Here is a 17,205-nt window from a genome sequence, read left to right as displayed (position 1 = left end):
TTTTCTCTATTTCCTCCGCAATTCTAACACTAAATTCTAAAGGCAAGTTACCGACTGACGAAGAAAGATCTCGATTGAAAAAACTGCTCCGCAGGGCTCGAACGAACTTTACTGTGGATTTCCTCCCGTAGCGTGTTAGCCGTCGTCTGCTACGGCAGGCCCACCACCGGCGGCGCCACCGTCGAGGCCACGCCGAGCGGAGGAGGAGGGAAGCGAATGGCGCTACTTTGGGAGATTGAGGGGCTTTAGGCCAACCGTGGCGGCAGCGCCACCTCCCGAGAGGAGACGGCAGAGGGTCACGTTCTCGCGCCGCTCCCAGGCGGAGTTTTATAACTGAAAAGTATCTAGTAGCGGTGGCACGGATGGGTGGGATGGATGGATGTATGTTATGAGCGTCTCCTTTGGAACGGGGCGGGGGGTTGCGTCACCAAGCTCTGGATTGATGGATGGATGTTATGAGCGTCCCCTTTGGAACGGGGCGGTGGGTTGCTCCACCAAGCTCTTGCTACTGTGCTGCCTAATATCCTACCTAGGTTAACCAATGAAAAAAGAAAAAGAAAAAAAACACTATGAACTACCATGTCCAAACTTTCTGATCCCCTATTGCGAATTGTGCTTTTGTACGTCTCCGTCTTTTGTCGTTTCCCTACTTTTCTTCCACCAATCCTCCGATCGCCTCTTACTAATGTCTATTGCGGACCTGTTTGCTTTACCACTGCTCCCGCTGAACCCAAGGTCTTCAAGGAGGCCAGTGGTGCCTAAATCGACCGCTGGGTAGACGACTTCACATTCTAATACAATATGCTCCGTCGTTTCCCTAGCTTTACCGCAGCAAGCACATGCTTCTTCTTCCTTCTTATATCTCGCTTTATAGGTGCGTGTTCTAAGGCATCCCGATCTCGCTTCGAAAAGTAATGAGCTTCCCTTTGAGTTATCATAAATGGTTTCTTTCCTGATTTCGTTCTTTTCTCTTAAGTAGTTACTCATGGAAGGTTTCTTTTCCATTGCCGCCACCCATGAGATTAACTATGGATAGATGGATGGATGTTATGAGGACTGCTATTAGGACTGCTCGCAGCGCCACCGTCATTCGGAAACAGTCCTCACTCCCAACGCCGAACGGCACACTAGAGACCTAAGTTGGTCCATGGTTTTGACCAATAACATTTGAGCAAACGACTCTGTTGATTGGTCCGCTCAAATTTGAACCGCTAGTTTGCGACGACGTTGTCCCGTTTTGACGTGCGTGTATGCGTGCGCTGGCTGGGTCGGGTGGATCCCTATTCTGTCAGCTGCGAGCCAAAGTTGGTTCTTTATTCTATGTGCGAGCCTGCGGCCTGTTGCTTTCAGGCGGCGAAGGCTGTCTAAAGTCGCTGTGCTTAGCAGTAGCACTAGTTACGCCGTCTGGTAAAGCTCGTGCTTGCTAGCTTGCCTTTTCCCAATGTCTTTTCCGAAAGCGCCCCGCTTCCCTGGCAGCACCGGTACACTTTGCACTCTTATGCATGTTGTTTTGTTTGTTTCTACTCTGTAGTGCGTATTGTCAACACAGCTTGTTTGTTTTCTTGCAGATGATGTGCCACCAGTAGGTTCCTACAACCCAGCTCTAGAAGGTCGCGCACCTACGCCCAAATTTTCCTCAGCTACAAGATTTCGCGACAACCATGGTAACGTTTTTCACCTCCTCCTCTTCCTGGTAACGCCTGTTGCGACCTATGCTGGTTTTTAAAGTTCATGTATACTGCTGCAAGTAGCATGAACACAGACGGACTGAGTATTGTTTTTCAGGATCATGACAGCAGTATTGCCTGAATGCGTTACCAGTCATATTTGCTACACAACAGCAAGTGCTGCAGAAAAGCAAATTTTGGGTGGCGCGCGTGTGAATGTGGTCTCACCTCAGGGGCGTAGGCAAGAGGGAAATTTGTGTACTACGGGACGTATTCTCAGGCGAGCACTTTTTCTCGCGACATCCGCCTGCGCGCCTCTGCCCTGGTCAAGTGCGAGCCCTCCCCCTTCCTCTGTTGATGTGTGGCGTGTTGCAAATAAAGGTGCGCCGAGCACGAGTTTAGGTTTTTCTCACTCCCCTTCCATTTAACTGCCGGCTTCTTCGCCAATCCCCCATAGTGGATAAGCGTCACAAGTGAGGAGCAAGCAAGCAGGCAAGCAACGGCCACGGCCGTTGGCTGGCAATAACGACGTCATTTCTGCCTGGCCATCTCGGCGATGTCATGTGGCGTATAGGGTGGTAAGTGCTTCCAACTCGGGAGAGGCTAAAATGGTGGGGTGTAGTCCGATCTTCGCTGTGTCCCAATTGCCCCGTTCAGGAATCCTATAAACGTGCTGCTGCAATGCGGCGTTGCCAGGATGTTTTGGAGGGCCATGCATGCTGGTTTCCGTGGCCTTGGAGTTAACCGCTTTCTCACATCTGGTCACGTGGCCGCTTTGCATGACTTTTAATTGCTGCGGGGGCCTTTTGTATATCGCGTACCGGTGCGAGGCAGTTGCTGCGGGGCACCGTCGCCGTGCTCTATTTCCACTTCTGGGGAGGCTCTACTCCGAGCTACTGTCATTTCTGTCAGAGGAGTTGTTCTTCCTGGTGGGGAAGAAGAGTTCCTTTGAGAAGTGGTCATTCCGTTTCCTGTCGGTTGCTGATGGACGCATACAGCTTAATTTTCGACCAGCCTGGTTCTTGTATCAGAAGTGTTCATTGAATGTGCACAGAATGTAAGTGCCTGTAACTTCTGTGTGTGTGTGTTCCTTTATACATGATCATTTTTGTATATACACATCTCATAGCATCACTTCAAAATTATGTAAAGTGTCTCTGTGATATCATCATTGTACATAACCATTGTGTACACTGTATATATTGAACATCATTTTATATATGTGACAATTAGTTTGTTTACCTGTGCTTTTCCATGGGTCTATGTTATATGTTAATGAGTGAGGACTCTGACACTACTTTGAGAACGTGCCATGTATACAATCATTCGTTTCTTGTATATGTTATCGTCCTGGTGGAATTGTGCCGTGATTGTGACTCAGTGTTCGTATCGTCCCTTGTTTAAGTTAACTTTTTCTTAACGCACACTGCTGCCTGATTTCGAATTAGACGTCTGGGTCTAATCCTGTCGTTTAACTACATTTTAAGCATTTGTAATGTAGCTAAACGACATGGGGACTGATACGTCATCACCCCCAGCATGTCGCGTACATGTGGCAGTCTTGCACGCACGTGAACGCCCATAAGGTATGTATGAGACATCTTAAACCTGCATATGCTCCACCATTTAGTCACTTGACCACACTCCTAATCTACTCGCTGGAATCTCCAATACCATGCATACAAGACATTCCGGTGTCACCAATATTAAGCTGCAGTTATTGCTTCATTTGGAATCGCACAGTCATGCTTATCTGCCTGCAACATAAGATCAAGTCATATTGTCAAAAGCAACTCCGTACATCACATCATACTCACATTATTGCTTTTAATGCCTCATTGTCTTTACGACCATGCACACATTCAACATATCAGCTATGTCTTGTACCAGAATGCTTTCAAATAATCTTCTTGGAGACATTTGCCATGGCATAGCCTTAAAAACGCTGATTCACAAGCAAGAGATTTACAAATTATTAAGCAATTTAGAACTTTTGCTTGCAAGGCTTTGTCGGCAAGTATTGTGTAACATACCTTGCTTGTCAGCAAGTATCGTGTAGCATAGCATTTTTACATAGAGTTGCATAAATGTGTGCTTTGTTCAATTATGTTTACAAGATTGTGCTTATCTCTTGAGTCCTTTAATAGCTTAATTCTAAAACTCTATTGTACTGAAACTCCCCTCACTCACAATGTTTTGTTGTCGCAGACAAAAAGGTGAATCAAATATTAGAACAGCCTAAACAGTGCTCTAGAAGACCACTTATAGATTTACAGAACATGCAGGGCAACAAGGTACTACTATATCAGAAGACAGAAAATGACATGCAGATGCTCTGAGCTCGTGGCCATTTGAGATGATGTATAAGCCATTCTGCTTGATCTAATAAATAGAAGTGAGGCAATAATCCTTAGATCCAACAAGCCCTCGCCAAACTTAAACTGGTCCATCGTAGTAAGTTTGGCGAGGGAGTTTACCGACTCAACATGATATACCAGCACAAGATCCCCACTGAATATGCTCTTGGCCACATGGCCATTCCATGAAATGAGATTGCCGACCTCATGACTTTCCTTTGAATTCAGATTGAGGTCAGGGAGGAAAGCCGCCTAGACCAATAGAGCTATCTACGAGCCAGCAGCATCACCGCGATTTCCGGCCTCTGGAGCTGTGCCCACCTTCTTCTGCGGCTCTGCTCGCTGTGCATTGTGTCCTACCACACAGTTAAAGTATGCTTAGAGATGCTCACTCCACAAGAGAAGTGAAGATGACTACAAGGGTGGAGACGCTTCCGCTGTGCCAAGTGGAATCGCTTAGCTAGTGTCCGCAGGATAGTCAGAAATTTCTAGTACACCAACTGTGCTGGTCACCACCTGACATTGCAGCAACATTTCCACTTGAGTGCAGAGCCAGTCAGGGAGCATGGGAAATGCATTTTCTCTGTCAGCACATCAAGGCCGCACGTCAGACACGCGGTGTAGAGCCCCATCCGTATCGGTCAGTGGCACCAGACTTGTGCATGTATTCCTTCAGACTGGCAGAGCACGGGCTGTTGCACCAACAAGGACAGTCCTGCTGTGGTTGCTTTAGCCATGGGAAGCCAACATACTTTTGTTTGGCAGAATGTTGCTTGAGTACCTTAACTTATTCACGAACTCTTTAACTTCCCATTCACCCGCCGTGGTTGCTCAGTGGCTACGGTGTTAGGCTGCTGAGCACGAGGTCGCGGGATCGAATCCCGGCCACGGCGGCCGCATTTCGATGGGGGCGAAATGCGAAAACACCCGTGTACTTAGATTTAGGTGCACGTTAAAGAACCCCTGGTGGTCGAAATTTCCGGAGTCCCCCACTACGGCGTGCCTCATAATCAGAAAGTGGTTTTGGCACGTAAAACCCCACAATTTAATTTAACTTCCCATTCGGAAGTTGGAAAGCTATTGGAGCACAGGCATTACTGTGGTAGGAATGCTGCTACAGTTCCTCCAGTCTGCTACATTTCATTAAAGCTGCTACATCCATGCTACAAAGAAGAGAAACTACTTCAAAGTTGTTCCAAACGAGCTGTGCCATGCAATCCCAGAGGCCACTGCAGAGAGGAGTTGTGGTCAACACCAGGTGGCCGTCATTATCACCCATCAATGAGTTGCGTCACGTCTCCTGCCACTCAAAAAGCTAAATGAGCTAAACGATCACTGAGCTTATCCAATCCAGTGCATACTCGTGCATGTTCATGGTCTGCCATTAGGAAACTATGCACGATATTCGTGGGTTTTGTGTAGTTTAGGATAAAGTTCTGGCATGTCTCTCATGCACTTTGTACCGGTGGTGCATGGCCTTAGTGGGAGAGGTGTACGTCAACCGATGGCACGTGTTTTGCACATTCAACATGGTGGCTGTGTCATGGGACTCGGGAAACTTATCCCATTGCATGTTAGTAGTTATTAGCTTCTTACGATTATGCGACCTACAACAATAACTGCATTTCATGTTATTAGCTGCTTATTATCTGTGTGCGCATGTAATGCAGTCTACTTGTAGGTCAGCCATTTTACTATCTAGATGGCTTCATGCCTAAAATGATATTGCTCGAATGTCCATGCTGTACCACGTGACAATTGCTGAGAGCTTTTTTTTTGTGCCACGACCGACTCTGTCAGTGTTCCAGTCTGTACATACAAGGTTGAACAAATTCTTTTAGTTCTACCGTGATGAAATTCACAACAAAAAAGTTGCAGTATATAGTTGCCTAGCCAACACAGCTGCCAATACCGAAATCGGAGCTGTGAAGGTTAGGGCCTACAACAGAACTAGAAACACAATAAAAATAAAACTACTTTTATGTATATGATAATGCAATAGAACGCAATGATAGCTGTCAGGTTTTATAAAAAAGACATCTGGTATATTTATTGCTATACAGTAGAAAGAAGGCAGAACTTTGTACATTTGGCCGTCCCGACTTCGTCAAGTTGGGACACCAGACATGTACTCGAAAGCAGACTGTCCTGCTAAATTCGGGATAGTTGGCAACCCTTGTGGTGAAATGCAGCAGTCAACACGGGCACCACTGACACCGCTGTGTTATAGGTGCACTGTTGCAGCCTTTGAACATAACCGGAAATAGAAACATAACAAATTTTATGCTAATACAGTTAAACCTTGCTATAACAAACACAGATATAACTAAGTAAATATGAAATTAGTTTGGTCATGCTTTACTTCAATCGAGTATTCTACTGATATTGACCGCGAGTTCAAGCTATAGGTGGCAGCACTGTTGCCGCATTAGTGTGGATAGGCATTCAGCGGCGCACATTGAAATGTACACGGCGGCGCTTTGCTACGAGTGATTTTGGCCGATTGTTCGATGATGAAATGCACTGTCTGCAGTAAACCAACTATATTGCCCTCCAATGCCACATTTCTGCACCAAACTCTCAGAAAGTTCCCATATATGTGAAAGTGCAAAGCACAGTTTCTGTTCAGGTTCTTCCTTGGTGCTTTTTGTGCATATTCAACTTTGAATTCTGCTTACTCTGCTGGCACTGCTGTTGCACTGCTCAACTTCTGTTCTTGCACTGGTAATAAAAATGCCTTCATTCTTGTACGATGAGGTTAAAGTAGCTACACTTAATGCGACTATATTTCATTGTTTATGCATACATAATTGCCTTCTCTTCATTTTTGAATTCTCTGTCAAATACAAAATAGTTACTAAGTTCACTTAAACTAAATATGCCACTATGGGTAACAGGACAGTGACAAAATCTCCTTCTGACCTCATGAGCATTCTTTTTTTTTTTTTTGTCACTGCAACAGTTGTCTTTGCATGATTACGTGCATGAGAGTGTTGCGAAAAAGTTTATTATTTTAAGGGCTAAACTCATATTGTTTTCTTTATTAAGCCAATGATGGTTGCTTCCTTCAGTCAGGACGCCACACAAAAGTGCGCAATGTTATAACTGCCAGAAATGCAGTGTTACGACGTCCTGTGTCTAGCAATTGCAACATTGCAAGTGCAGTGGGCATGATCCTCTTGTAATACTCTTTTTACACTTGCCTTTTGTAGCAGAGAATCAAATTACCAAAGCCACAAAATGCTGCCAATATCTGCTTGTATGCTTATGATGGATATTGGATATTACAAAGGTATTTTCGTGGCCTATGTAACTTAGTTATAAGGAGGTTTGACTATGCATGACCCCTGCAGAGTGTCGGAACTGAGAAAACCTAGTGGGAATGTATCGGTGATTTTCTGCTGTACATGAGCCTGCGAGTCCTTGACGTAGTTTGTCATTTGCTGTCTGTTAAATTCACAGGCTTACTTTTTATTCGACTCCCCGTGCTATGAATGATGTGTACAGATGGTAAACATGTAACTATGAAGTTTATTCGAGAACAAAGAGGACTGACTGGAGGTGCTCCAATTTTTTCTTGCTCTCAGCTGGTAGTTTTTCAACACCTGGTGGTTCCTTTCGTATGCCCCCAATACCATTACACGTGAGTATCCTTTATGAATATTTCTAGAGAATATTCAAGCAGCATGTTATCTACATTTTTTTGTGACCCTGGCCTACAGCTTTAACCCCGCACATTTGGGACTTGCAACTATTTATTGAGCCCCATGAAGCATGTAATATAAAGGCATTTTGTGGCTGAACATCATGCAAGCGCAGCTAGCAAAACAATCGGGGGAAAACTCAAGTATTGTAATTCCTTCAAAGTTAATCGCTTTGGACACAGTTATCCCCTAAACTATCAATTATCTCTGCTTCGATAATTTCACCCATCAATTGGAAGCTGCTTCTTGTGATGATGTAGTCTTGGTAGATTGGCACGCAGCTCAATTCAGTTTGCGTTTTGGTCGGAACTAAAAGCGGCACTACCACAGCCACTAGATTCACACTTCTTACAGCCTACTTCCGCTCTTGTCCCTCTCATTTATACAGTGTTCACGGAGGCGATCATTTATGCACCTCCTACTTTGGCCTATATGTCTTACAAGAAATCTGTGTACTATACCCAATCAATTCCGCACATTTGACGAACTCGTCCTTGTGCTTCTTATTGCACGCAATCTTGTGCAAGGCACCTGGATTGGTCATCTTGCACATTTTGTGAAGCTTGTCAGGAGCAGAAAAAACAACCTGAATGTTCACCTTTTGCCCAATCTTTTTAGTTGATGTGACAAGCCATGAATGTACAGAATTGCCACAAACTTCTGCTTCCCACTAGAAGGCTTAACGCATCTGGCAGTTTTGATGACTTCCGTTTTAGGATGCCTTTGGGGACACTGACTAGTACATAAGTGGGGTGCCCAGGAGCAGTCAGCTGAAGGGGTTGTTAATTGTTTGTCGTGAAATAAGTCTGTCCAGAAATCTAATAATGTTATCTGATGGCATCTAATGTTATCTGATGGGTTATTTCTAGCGGCGCTAAGCCTGTGCGTACAAAGGTTTGTGTGTTATTCGCTAGTAATTCAAATGAGTCTGAGCCGCAGTCAAGGAATATTAAGAAGTCATCTCTATACCTAAAAGCCTTTGTTACATTCAGTTTGTCGAGGCAGCAGCTAAGGCCCCTGTCAAGTTGTGCTAAAAACAAATAGCTAAAATTGGGGTGGTACAGGAACCTACACATATTCACTCCTTTTGCAGATTGTTGCAGATATGGCCGCCCATCCCACTATATAAAAGTAGATCAAAGGTTAAGAGTGAAAAGTTCCAAAAAGCCACTGCTCAATGTTTCGCACACGTTCTGTAAAGCTACATTTCCAAACCTATCGATACAGTCTTGGAATACAAGAAAGCACGTCAGATTGCGGCAGCGAGTAGAACAAGTCCTTGATATCTACGGAAAAGGCTCTGAGGCTTTTTTGAGTTGACGACTAGATGTGTGCAGTCCAAAACTGCTTTGGCTTGCATGAGCTGAGCATATGATGACATACTACTCTTGCGTAATACCAGGTTACACTTGAAATGGAAAAGGTGTGGAAGAATTAAGTTCTTTGTCTCGACTGTGTTTTTTACCTAATATTGGCATATTGGCAGTGTAACCAGTTTCGCCCCATTTAGAACTTTTTCAAGCATGCACATCATAGCGTGTCTGTTATTATGGGGCATTGTCTTGTTCTACTGTTCATTACTGTTCAGTATTGCCAGCCCTTACCAGCTCTCCCAATTTTATTTTGCTGATTAAATCGCAACAAAAACAATCTTGTCTAAATAGGTAAACATTCAGGTGGGTCGAGCAGTATCGGAGGCATTTTGATTTGGTGGTGTATCAGGATGGTAAAAAGTAAGTGCGAGGTAGGACAAAGATGTCAAAGATGCTCGCAAGTATGTCTTCTTTGACTAGAAATCACTACCTTTATGCCTATGTTATTATACAAATAATTCGAATGAACTGCCTTGACCTGAATGAACCAAATGTAGTTGATTCATTCATAAGGAAGGTATTTGCATCGTTTCCTCCCTGAAATAGTAGCCACTGCCAATATGCTTAGCATGGTGAAGGTGCTGTACTATATGGATGAATGCTCCTTTATTATGTTGTGCATATAGCAATCAGCCTTTTTGTTTTCTAATATGGAGTGTTACATTTGAGAGACCACTTACTTCAATTGACAGGCTTCCAAGGAACTCTTGAAACGTAGACTGTCAGAAATGGCTGAACACCTGGAGGAGAGGGACATGCTGATAGGGCAGCTACGGGTGAGCAAGGGGAAGCTCGCCACCCGTGTGAGCCAACTGGAGCAGCTTCTCAGAGGCCTTTCACGAAAGGTGTCAGCCCAAAGCAAAATGTATGTCCCAATTTGGGATTTTAGTTTGTTTGTCTGTTGTAAGGTAATGCTGTATTGCTGTTTATTATGAAAGACTGCTTTAATTGTCCAACCAGTGTCACCCAAAAAACAATTGCTGTGTTGTGTGAAGGTTTGCAGTAGTCACTAATTATTAAGGGTGTTCGAAGAGTGAAATTTCTGAATTAAATACAAACATTCGAAAAAAAAAAACTAAATATTAAATTGAATATTGAATATTTTCTCATTTCTAAACCAAGTGAAAAAAAAAAAAAGTTGCATGGAGCCCACTTGGTAAAAAAAAAAGGTTATTTGGATTATCTGATACTGCATGTCATGCCCATTCATAACTGGACATGCGCTTAACTGAGGAGCTCAGAAATAAGAAACTGGTTTCAGTTGTCTGGTGTGCCACGATAATGACTAATTAAACAAACTAACAGCACAATACAAGATCCACGGGAGTGTTATGTTCGTTGAAGAAGAAAAGTGACACTGGCCAAATAATAAATTGCCTTGCCTAAATCAAGACGAATTTGTATACAGGGCGTCCAAGTAATCATGCATGAGGCTTTGAAAATAGAACTAGCATTCTACGTGACTATGGCCATGTGCATATTGTTTGGAGTCCAGTTGAGAAACTGCTAGTAATTTAGTCCCCGACTTCCTATTAGTTAATGAAAAGTCATTAGCTAACATTTAATTCTTTTTGTCAAGCTGTTGGGCAGTTCTAGAGAATCATAAGAAACTTCAAAATCAACCGTTTCCAGCGAGGCACACCTGGTGGTTTAAGAAAAATAGAATGTGACTGCATACCTGTGTGCACAGGATAGCAGTGCCATCAAACAGCCTCAGTGAGAGAGCAAGGTGTTCATCTGTATCTGGGCCCAGCAGCAACAATAACAGCATGCGTATTCTTTTCACAATGTACCAAAAGCTCCCTGTGATTATTGCATACCAAGATTAAGCAAACGCACTGCCTTGAGTAGCAAGCCTGAGATAAATTGCTTGCTTTCTCACTGAGATTATTTGGCACTCTATCCCGTGCTTCGTGGGCTCTTAGTCGCATTGTACTGTGTTTCACATTTCACAGGTTTTCTCTCTTCACCCAAAGAATGAACATGCAATGTGTATATTGCCGGAAACATAATTTTAATGTATAGTAGGAGTTTCTATAGCTACTTATTCACTTCCTTACCATTATAACGGCAAATAAAAAGTAAGCTAATGAATTTCAAGTACCAAATTAGAGGACAGGTACTCAAAATTGCTGAACATGGCAAACAAGTTCTGCAGAATTCTGCAAGGTGGTGGAAGGTTTAATGAAAGGAAAAATTTGAACTGATTTGCCACATTCAGTGTCCTTGTGCTTCGTGTTGTCGATTAATTTGCCCTTGCGCTGTGATCTGCTAGCCTCCTGGTTAGCTCGCATGGTAGTCATAATCAGAAAGTTAGCATATCTCATTTCAATACTATCATGGGCGCAAATTCATTCTTACCAAAGACTAGCAAAGACTGGAACAGCTTATCCCCTTCATTAACAGGTATAATTAATCCACTTATGTTTAGAAACGCACTTGAAAACGAACTTTTATAATATACATACTTACCATTTGTCTTGCCTATGTGTATGTACCTTTCTTTATTGCAGCGTTTTCATCAGTTTTCATCAGCATCATGATCAAAAAGTTAACAATGCATTTTGTAAATCTACTGTACATATGTTGTTTTTTTTTTTAATCCCTTTACCATTGTGTACATCACATTTGTATTTATCTTTTGTACCTCTGTTTATTATCATCTGATGTCAACTCAAAATTTGGAATTGTTACTGCCGTTATTTATTTGTTTGAGTTACTTTTACCGATGTTTACTTTGTATTTTCTTAGCCCCTCCCCTCTATAATGTACTATGTACCTTGAGGGTAAAATAAATGAAATGAAATAAATGAAATGGTAGAGCGACCATCCCGGAAAGGTGTTCGTCCTGGCTTCGAATCCTGGACCGGGAGCCATATTCTGTAACGCTTAGGTTTTTGAAGAATTCACTTCGCGAGCAGTAATTGGTCGCCACCTGGGTGACGCCATCGCCTCGGGGTGCTTGCACATATTATGTTGACGTCATGCACATGTCAGTCATGCAAAAACCAAATCCATCGTCTGCTACATAGCGAAGTGGCCCGAGGTGCTTCGATGTGATCCGAAGGCACCATGTACCACGTGCAGAGCCTGTGCGTGCCATGTGCATGGGCAAGATCGATGTTCAGAGTGAAATGTCGTTGATGGTGATCCCTGTGGCACCTGTGTTAGTGCTCTTAGCTGGCCTCTGTGAGAGATGTTGACTACCTCGTCATCGACAAGACGCATTTTAGACGGACAGTGCACCGCCTGTGTTAGGATCATGAGGTTGTTTTGAGACTGCAACGCACTAGCAGCATGGATACTGTGGCGCAAGTGCTGTGCACATTGCAATTTTTTGCAACTGAAAGTTTCCAATAGTGCATGGCCAGCGAGGAAACTATCGCCCTGTTCCAGCCATCAGTCAGCCGCATAATTTTTTCTGTTGCTGCAGCCATAACAACTGTTGGCAAAGAAAAGCGGTGGGTGAAATTTCTGAAAATGAAAAATGAAAAGGTGGCAGTGCAGCAACGGTTCCTCGAATGCAGCAAGCTAGCGTACGGCGTCCCATCTAGCGGCATAAATCGGTCATCCGCAGAAAACAAAATATGCTAAATCACTTACCGCCAGTATGTCACACACATTTCGCAATGAAAAACATAAACCTCACCAATAACATCAAATTATTTTTATTTACTGAAGAGCGTTCCTAATTTGCTATATTTTTTCTTGGTTTGTGACATTCACTTCCAGAAAGAAACTTGCACGCCAATTGGCCTCTGTCCTTCCTCTTGTTCTCATTAAGTCAGCAGACCACCCAAATGTGACACCACTGCCAAACTGAATTCTTGGAAACCGAATCGTTGCGTAATACGGCTCCAGGATGAATTTTTCTTCAACTACCAAGCTTTGTTTCTGAAAAACCCACGTGGGTTTCCTTTGTAGCTTCATGCTACATACGGGTGTATGTCAGTTTTTCTTTTCAAAGTTACTGGCAGTTTCTCAAGTGGACTCTGAACAATTGCACTTCATCTTGTCCATATAGAATGATCCTCCTTTTTACAGCAAAGCTGTATAGGGCTAGGACATGCGCTTGTCGCTGACGCTGAGCATGCGTCGGGCGATAGGCCTGGACCATCGTGTAAGCCTCCTTCCGTCCGGCGAAGAACAGCAGCGTGCCTGTGAAGATCACCTTTGTAAACAGAAAGGGGAATGGGCCCAGCAGTGGTGGAAGGAGACCACAGATGACGAGCGGGCCGCCAATGCCAAGCGTATGCGTGATGCCCGTCGGGACCCCGAATACAGCGAGGAGGATAGGTTTGGCATTCAATGTTATACACATGTCAGTGTACGAACTACGCGTCATTGGTCATGTATAGACTTGACATTTGCTAAAAATCCTTCCAGCATCGTTGTTCAGCCCGTGGCTGTCTACCATAGTGACGAAGCGATGATCAGTATGGTAACAAAATAAGACAGTAGAATCACGAAGTCACGTGTATGTGTCTTCATTCAATCAATATAGTGATCACCATATATTAATACAATATACTCATCACTATACAGCTTTGCTGGTCATCCATGTTCATTCAGAGTGGAGTGGCACTGAATTTTTTTAAGCAATCGTGTGTGACAGCTGGGACACAATGTATAAGTTGCTTAACAGTGAGGCATTCTTATTGAATAAGTGGAAGTTGTGGAGCAGTAATCTGCCCTTGGTGATAACTCGGGGACTGGCGTCTCTACAAAACAACCGTGGCTCTCCTACAACTGAATCATTCAGAACAGTTCACTCTTGCATCATTCTCCATCTTGAACGCCAGCAAGTGTTATCCTTTATATTTAAGCAGAAACAAATAGTGACAATTTCAACTAGTTATATCTTGAGTACAAATCGAATAGGAAGGATAATTCAATTTGTATTTAAAAACTATTTGAACACCCCTAATAATTATACTTTCATGATGCAGTAATCATAAAAGTAAAACATGAGAATGAATGTGTACATATTGTTGTGCGTATGGTACATGTGGGCTTTAGCCACAATTTCTGGAAATGACTATTCTCGGCATGTATATCCTTGAAATAGCAATAGGTAAATAAGTAACTGTACTGTATTTCCATGAATGCATGCTAGAGCTTATGAGCATGGGTACTAAATGTGACATGCCACATACACTGCACTGTTCAAGCAAGTAGTATTGCCTAAAGCCCCTTAAACTTCGTAAAGTAGCGGCTCTCCCCTCCTCCGCCTTCACTCCTCGTTTCTCCTCTTTCACGCTCCCTCCTCGACCATGGCGCTGCCTACGCCGCTCAAGCGTAGCAATGGCGCCAACATGTGCTCCTTGCCACTCTGTAGACCCTTCTTGAGCAAGCATGGCACTGAAGCACGGTGCGAAGGCCTACGTGATGCTATTAGACCTATAGCGATGCTGCGTCGGCCTCCGCCAGAGCGTGCGAGGAGGAGGCGGCATTATTCAAAGCGTGGCGCTACTTTACGAAGTTTAAGAAGCTTTAGTATTGCCTCCTTAACCCCACAAAGCGCAATGTATTGTTTTTGGCATGCTCAATTTTATACCTTTAAGTTATGATTTAAGCTCTGTAAGCAATGCAAAGCACATAGTAGCATTTTTTATTCACTGGAGGGAGTTCTCAGTGGATAGTTTAGCAAACTGATCACTAATCATGTCTACTCAACTTTTAATTTGGCCTTCGGCACGACCAGAAATAAATGTGAACAGGTTTTTTAATTTCTTTATGTCGAATGGTGTTTGGGTTTTGCAGGCTTAAGTATAAGGTGCAAAGAATCCATATTGGTACTTTGTAAAACATTAGTCTTTGGTTGATCGGCTGGCTCTTGCTCCCACCCTGCTGTGTGCTCCTCTCAGTGCCATTTGACATTTGTCCCATGTCATTGCTCCTTTTGGCTTGTGTCAACTCCCTCTCTCACTTTGAATTTTGTGTCAGTGGCTGCCAGGAAAGCTGGTGAATGTCCTATTGGCGGCGAGGAGTTACGGAGTTGCCATCTGTTGGAAGCGCCTCACTTGCGTAGTATAAGGGATCACGCGGCGCGCTCCTCGTAGGTTTCGCCTACGGCGCTGAATAAAAACACCACGCGGTAGCCCTCCTGGACATTTATGCGGGTACTCTCAAAATGAGGGAAGTTTTTGACTGTCGATATAATAATCTTGGGCAAACTGAAAGCACAGAATCGTTTACAAACGCTATCTCTTTACCGAATACGTACAGTACGTGAATGCCACTGCGCGCGGTCGCCGCGATGGAGTCTCCCGAACCGGCTTCTTGCGTGAAAGGTAGGCAAACGCTGAGAGTAAACTGTGTGAAATGTGTTCTTATAGTGGGCTGTCTGTATAACCAAATGGAGCATAATAGAATGAAGCCTCAATGTGGCGATCACACGGGTTCGCAGAGACTGACTGCGCGTCTGCATGCATGTTCGCGCACAACGTTTTGCTTTCGCTGCGAGCGCGTTTTCACACAATGCCGTGAGCTTTAGGCCGCAGCATATGAGCATTTGACAGTACACTAGCAACCATTGTTGCATGGACGCTATCAGAACTGTTAAAAAATAATTTCATTATAGAGACTTCGACGCCTACGGCGACTGTGATGGACCGTCGCGACGACTCAATCTTTTTTCTCTTCTACATTCTTGCACATTTCAATATTATTTCTCAAGTTGTGTCACACTGTATGTTTATCGGTCTTCTCAGCGTGCGGTTTCCCTCTGCTTTTTCGTAATCCAGTGCATTAATTCATAACACAAACATGACCATATGTCATGCCTTTCTTTAATGTGCGTCTTACCGCTCCATTTCTGTTCCAGTGAATTTGCCAGTATCTAGCACCAACAAGTTCATAGACCAAACCGTTCTGACATTAGCTGGGCAGCGGGCGCGGGTGAGCGTCTCAGTGCGCGTTTTCTGCTATACTCACCGAACATCGCGCAGTCCTGGTGCTGTAGCAGAAATCCTCCTCGCGTCTGTGCTTGCTGCATACCCGAGTTGTCGCTGATGGCTGTCTGCTGGTTCTAAGTTTCGCCAGCCAAGCTTCACGCAGCTCCTTGCCCTGTGGCTACGTGTGAATAAGGCTGACAATGGGCTCTGTTACGTACGTCCGGCACTGCGGCACCGATCAGTGGCCTACCATGCTACACGCCTCCAAAGGCAGCCACTGCCTATTATAGTAGTTTCAGATGTTGTCAAGCAGACACCCAAGGCGGTAAAGCCTTACCACTTAATCAGAACCGCGGCGCAGGTGGGACTTTGAACTTTCGTTTTCAGCTCGCTTTGGCGCTTCCGAAGCAGCTGACGCAGCCGCTGTGTCCACGTGATCCCTCATGCCACGTCATGCCGACAGTGGCACTAGCTTTTCCAGTGGTCGAGCTCGCCGCCAATACAGTGATAACACTTTAATATGGCATTTGCTGGTGGTACCCTACTTACAAGGTAGCCACTCAGCGAGACAAAGTGAACAGAGTAGTTTACATTGGGCCTGAAGGCCAGCAGGTAATCTATCAGCAGTATATGTGCTTAAATACTGGCCACTTTCTTTCCTTACGTTCTTCCCTTAAGCTTAAGTCACTTTCAATAATCTCATTGTGTTTAGCAGATACATATTTAGTATTGCAATGGTGTTGTCTCGAAAGTCTGAGCTGAAGCTATTTTAAACAAATTTTTGGTTTAGTTTGCCAGGTGCGAGGAAACCAAAAAGCTGCGAGGCTTCAATGACAAGTCGACAAGATATAGAAGAAACTCAAGCTCTCTTGAAAGAACTACGTGAAACTGACATGGCAGAAGAGGCCTTTTGTGAAGTTCGGCTATCAAAAGGAACTCAAGAACTGAAGGAGGAGCTCACCGACATGATTGACAAGATGAATGCTGATGATGCCAAGGCCAGCAGCACAGGTTTGTAGTTCATTGATTTTGTACTATTTGCTTGGAGGGCCATGCAGGAGGGGCAAAAAAAAAAGATGCGTAACATGCGTGCACATAAGTTGGGAATGCAAAGCGAAAAAGGAATATATTAGCCCATTTAATAATGAAGCAACAAATATATACATTATACAGGGTGTTTCAGAAGATCACGCTTGAAAATGCTTAAA

At 44.0% G+C, this 17,205-nt stretch overlaps 1 protein-coding gene across 3 annotated transcripts in view; it reads left to right on the top strand.

The window, feature by feature from the left end:
* The first annotated feature begins 1,215 nt into the window (after positions 1-1,215).
* LOC126544836 (uncharacterized) overlaps positions 1,216-17,205 on the top strand; it is a 97,701-nt gene continuing 81,711 nt past the window's right edge. Inside the window, exons 1-5 of one of the 3 annotated variants that reach the window (XM_055062158.1) lie at positions 1,216-1,481; positions 1,569-1,664; positions 7,612-7,667; positions 9,794-9,966; positions 16,788-17,008. In XM_055062158.1, the coding sequence (XP_054918133.1) occupies positions 1,442-1,481; positions 1,569-1,664; positions 7,612-7,667; positions 9,794-9,966; positions 16,788-17,008 (586 nt within the window). In that variant the 5' untranslated portion in view covers positions 1,216-1,441. Of the gene's footprint in view, positions 1,482-1,568; positions 1,665-2,157; positions 2,246-7,611; positions 7,668-9,793; positions 9,967-16,787; positions 17,009-17,205 lie in introns of those variants that run through there. The other 2 variants (XM_055062159.1, XM_055062160.1) reach the window with 2 other exon arrangements.

Source organism: Dermacentor andersoni, chromosome 1 (genome assembly GCF_023375885.2).
Source record: "Dermacentor andersoni chromosome 1, qqDerAnde1_hic_scaffold, whole genome shotgun sequence".
Taxonomy (NCBI): domain Eukaryota; kingdom Metazoa; phylum Arthropoda; class Arachnida; order Ixodida; family Ixodidae; genus Dermacentor; species Dermacentor andersoni.
This window is presented reverse-complemented; position numbering and strand designations above follow the sequence as displayed.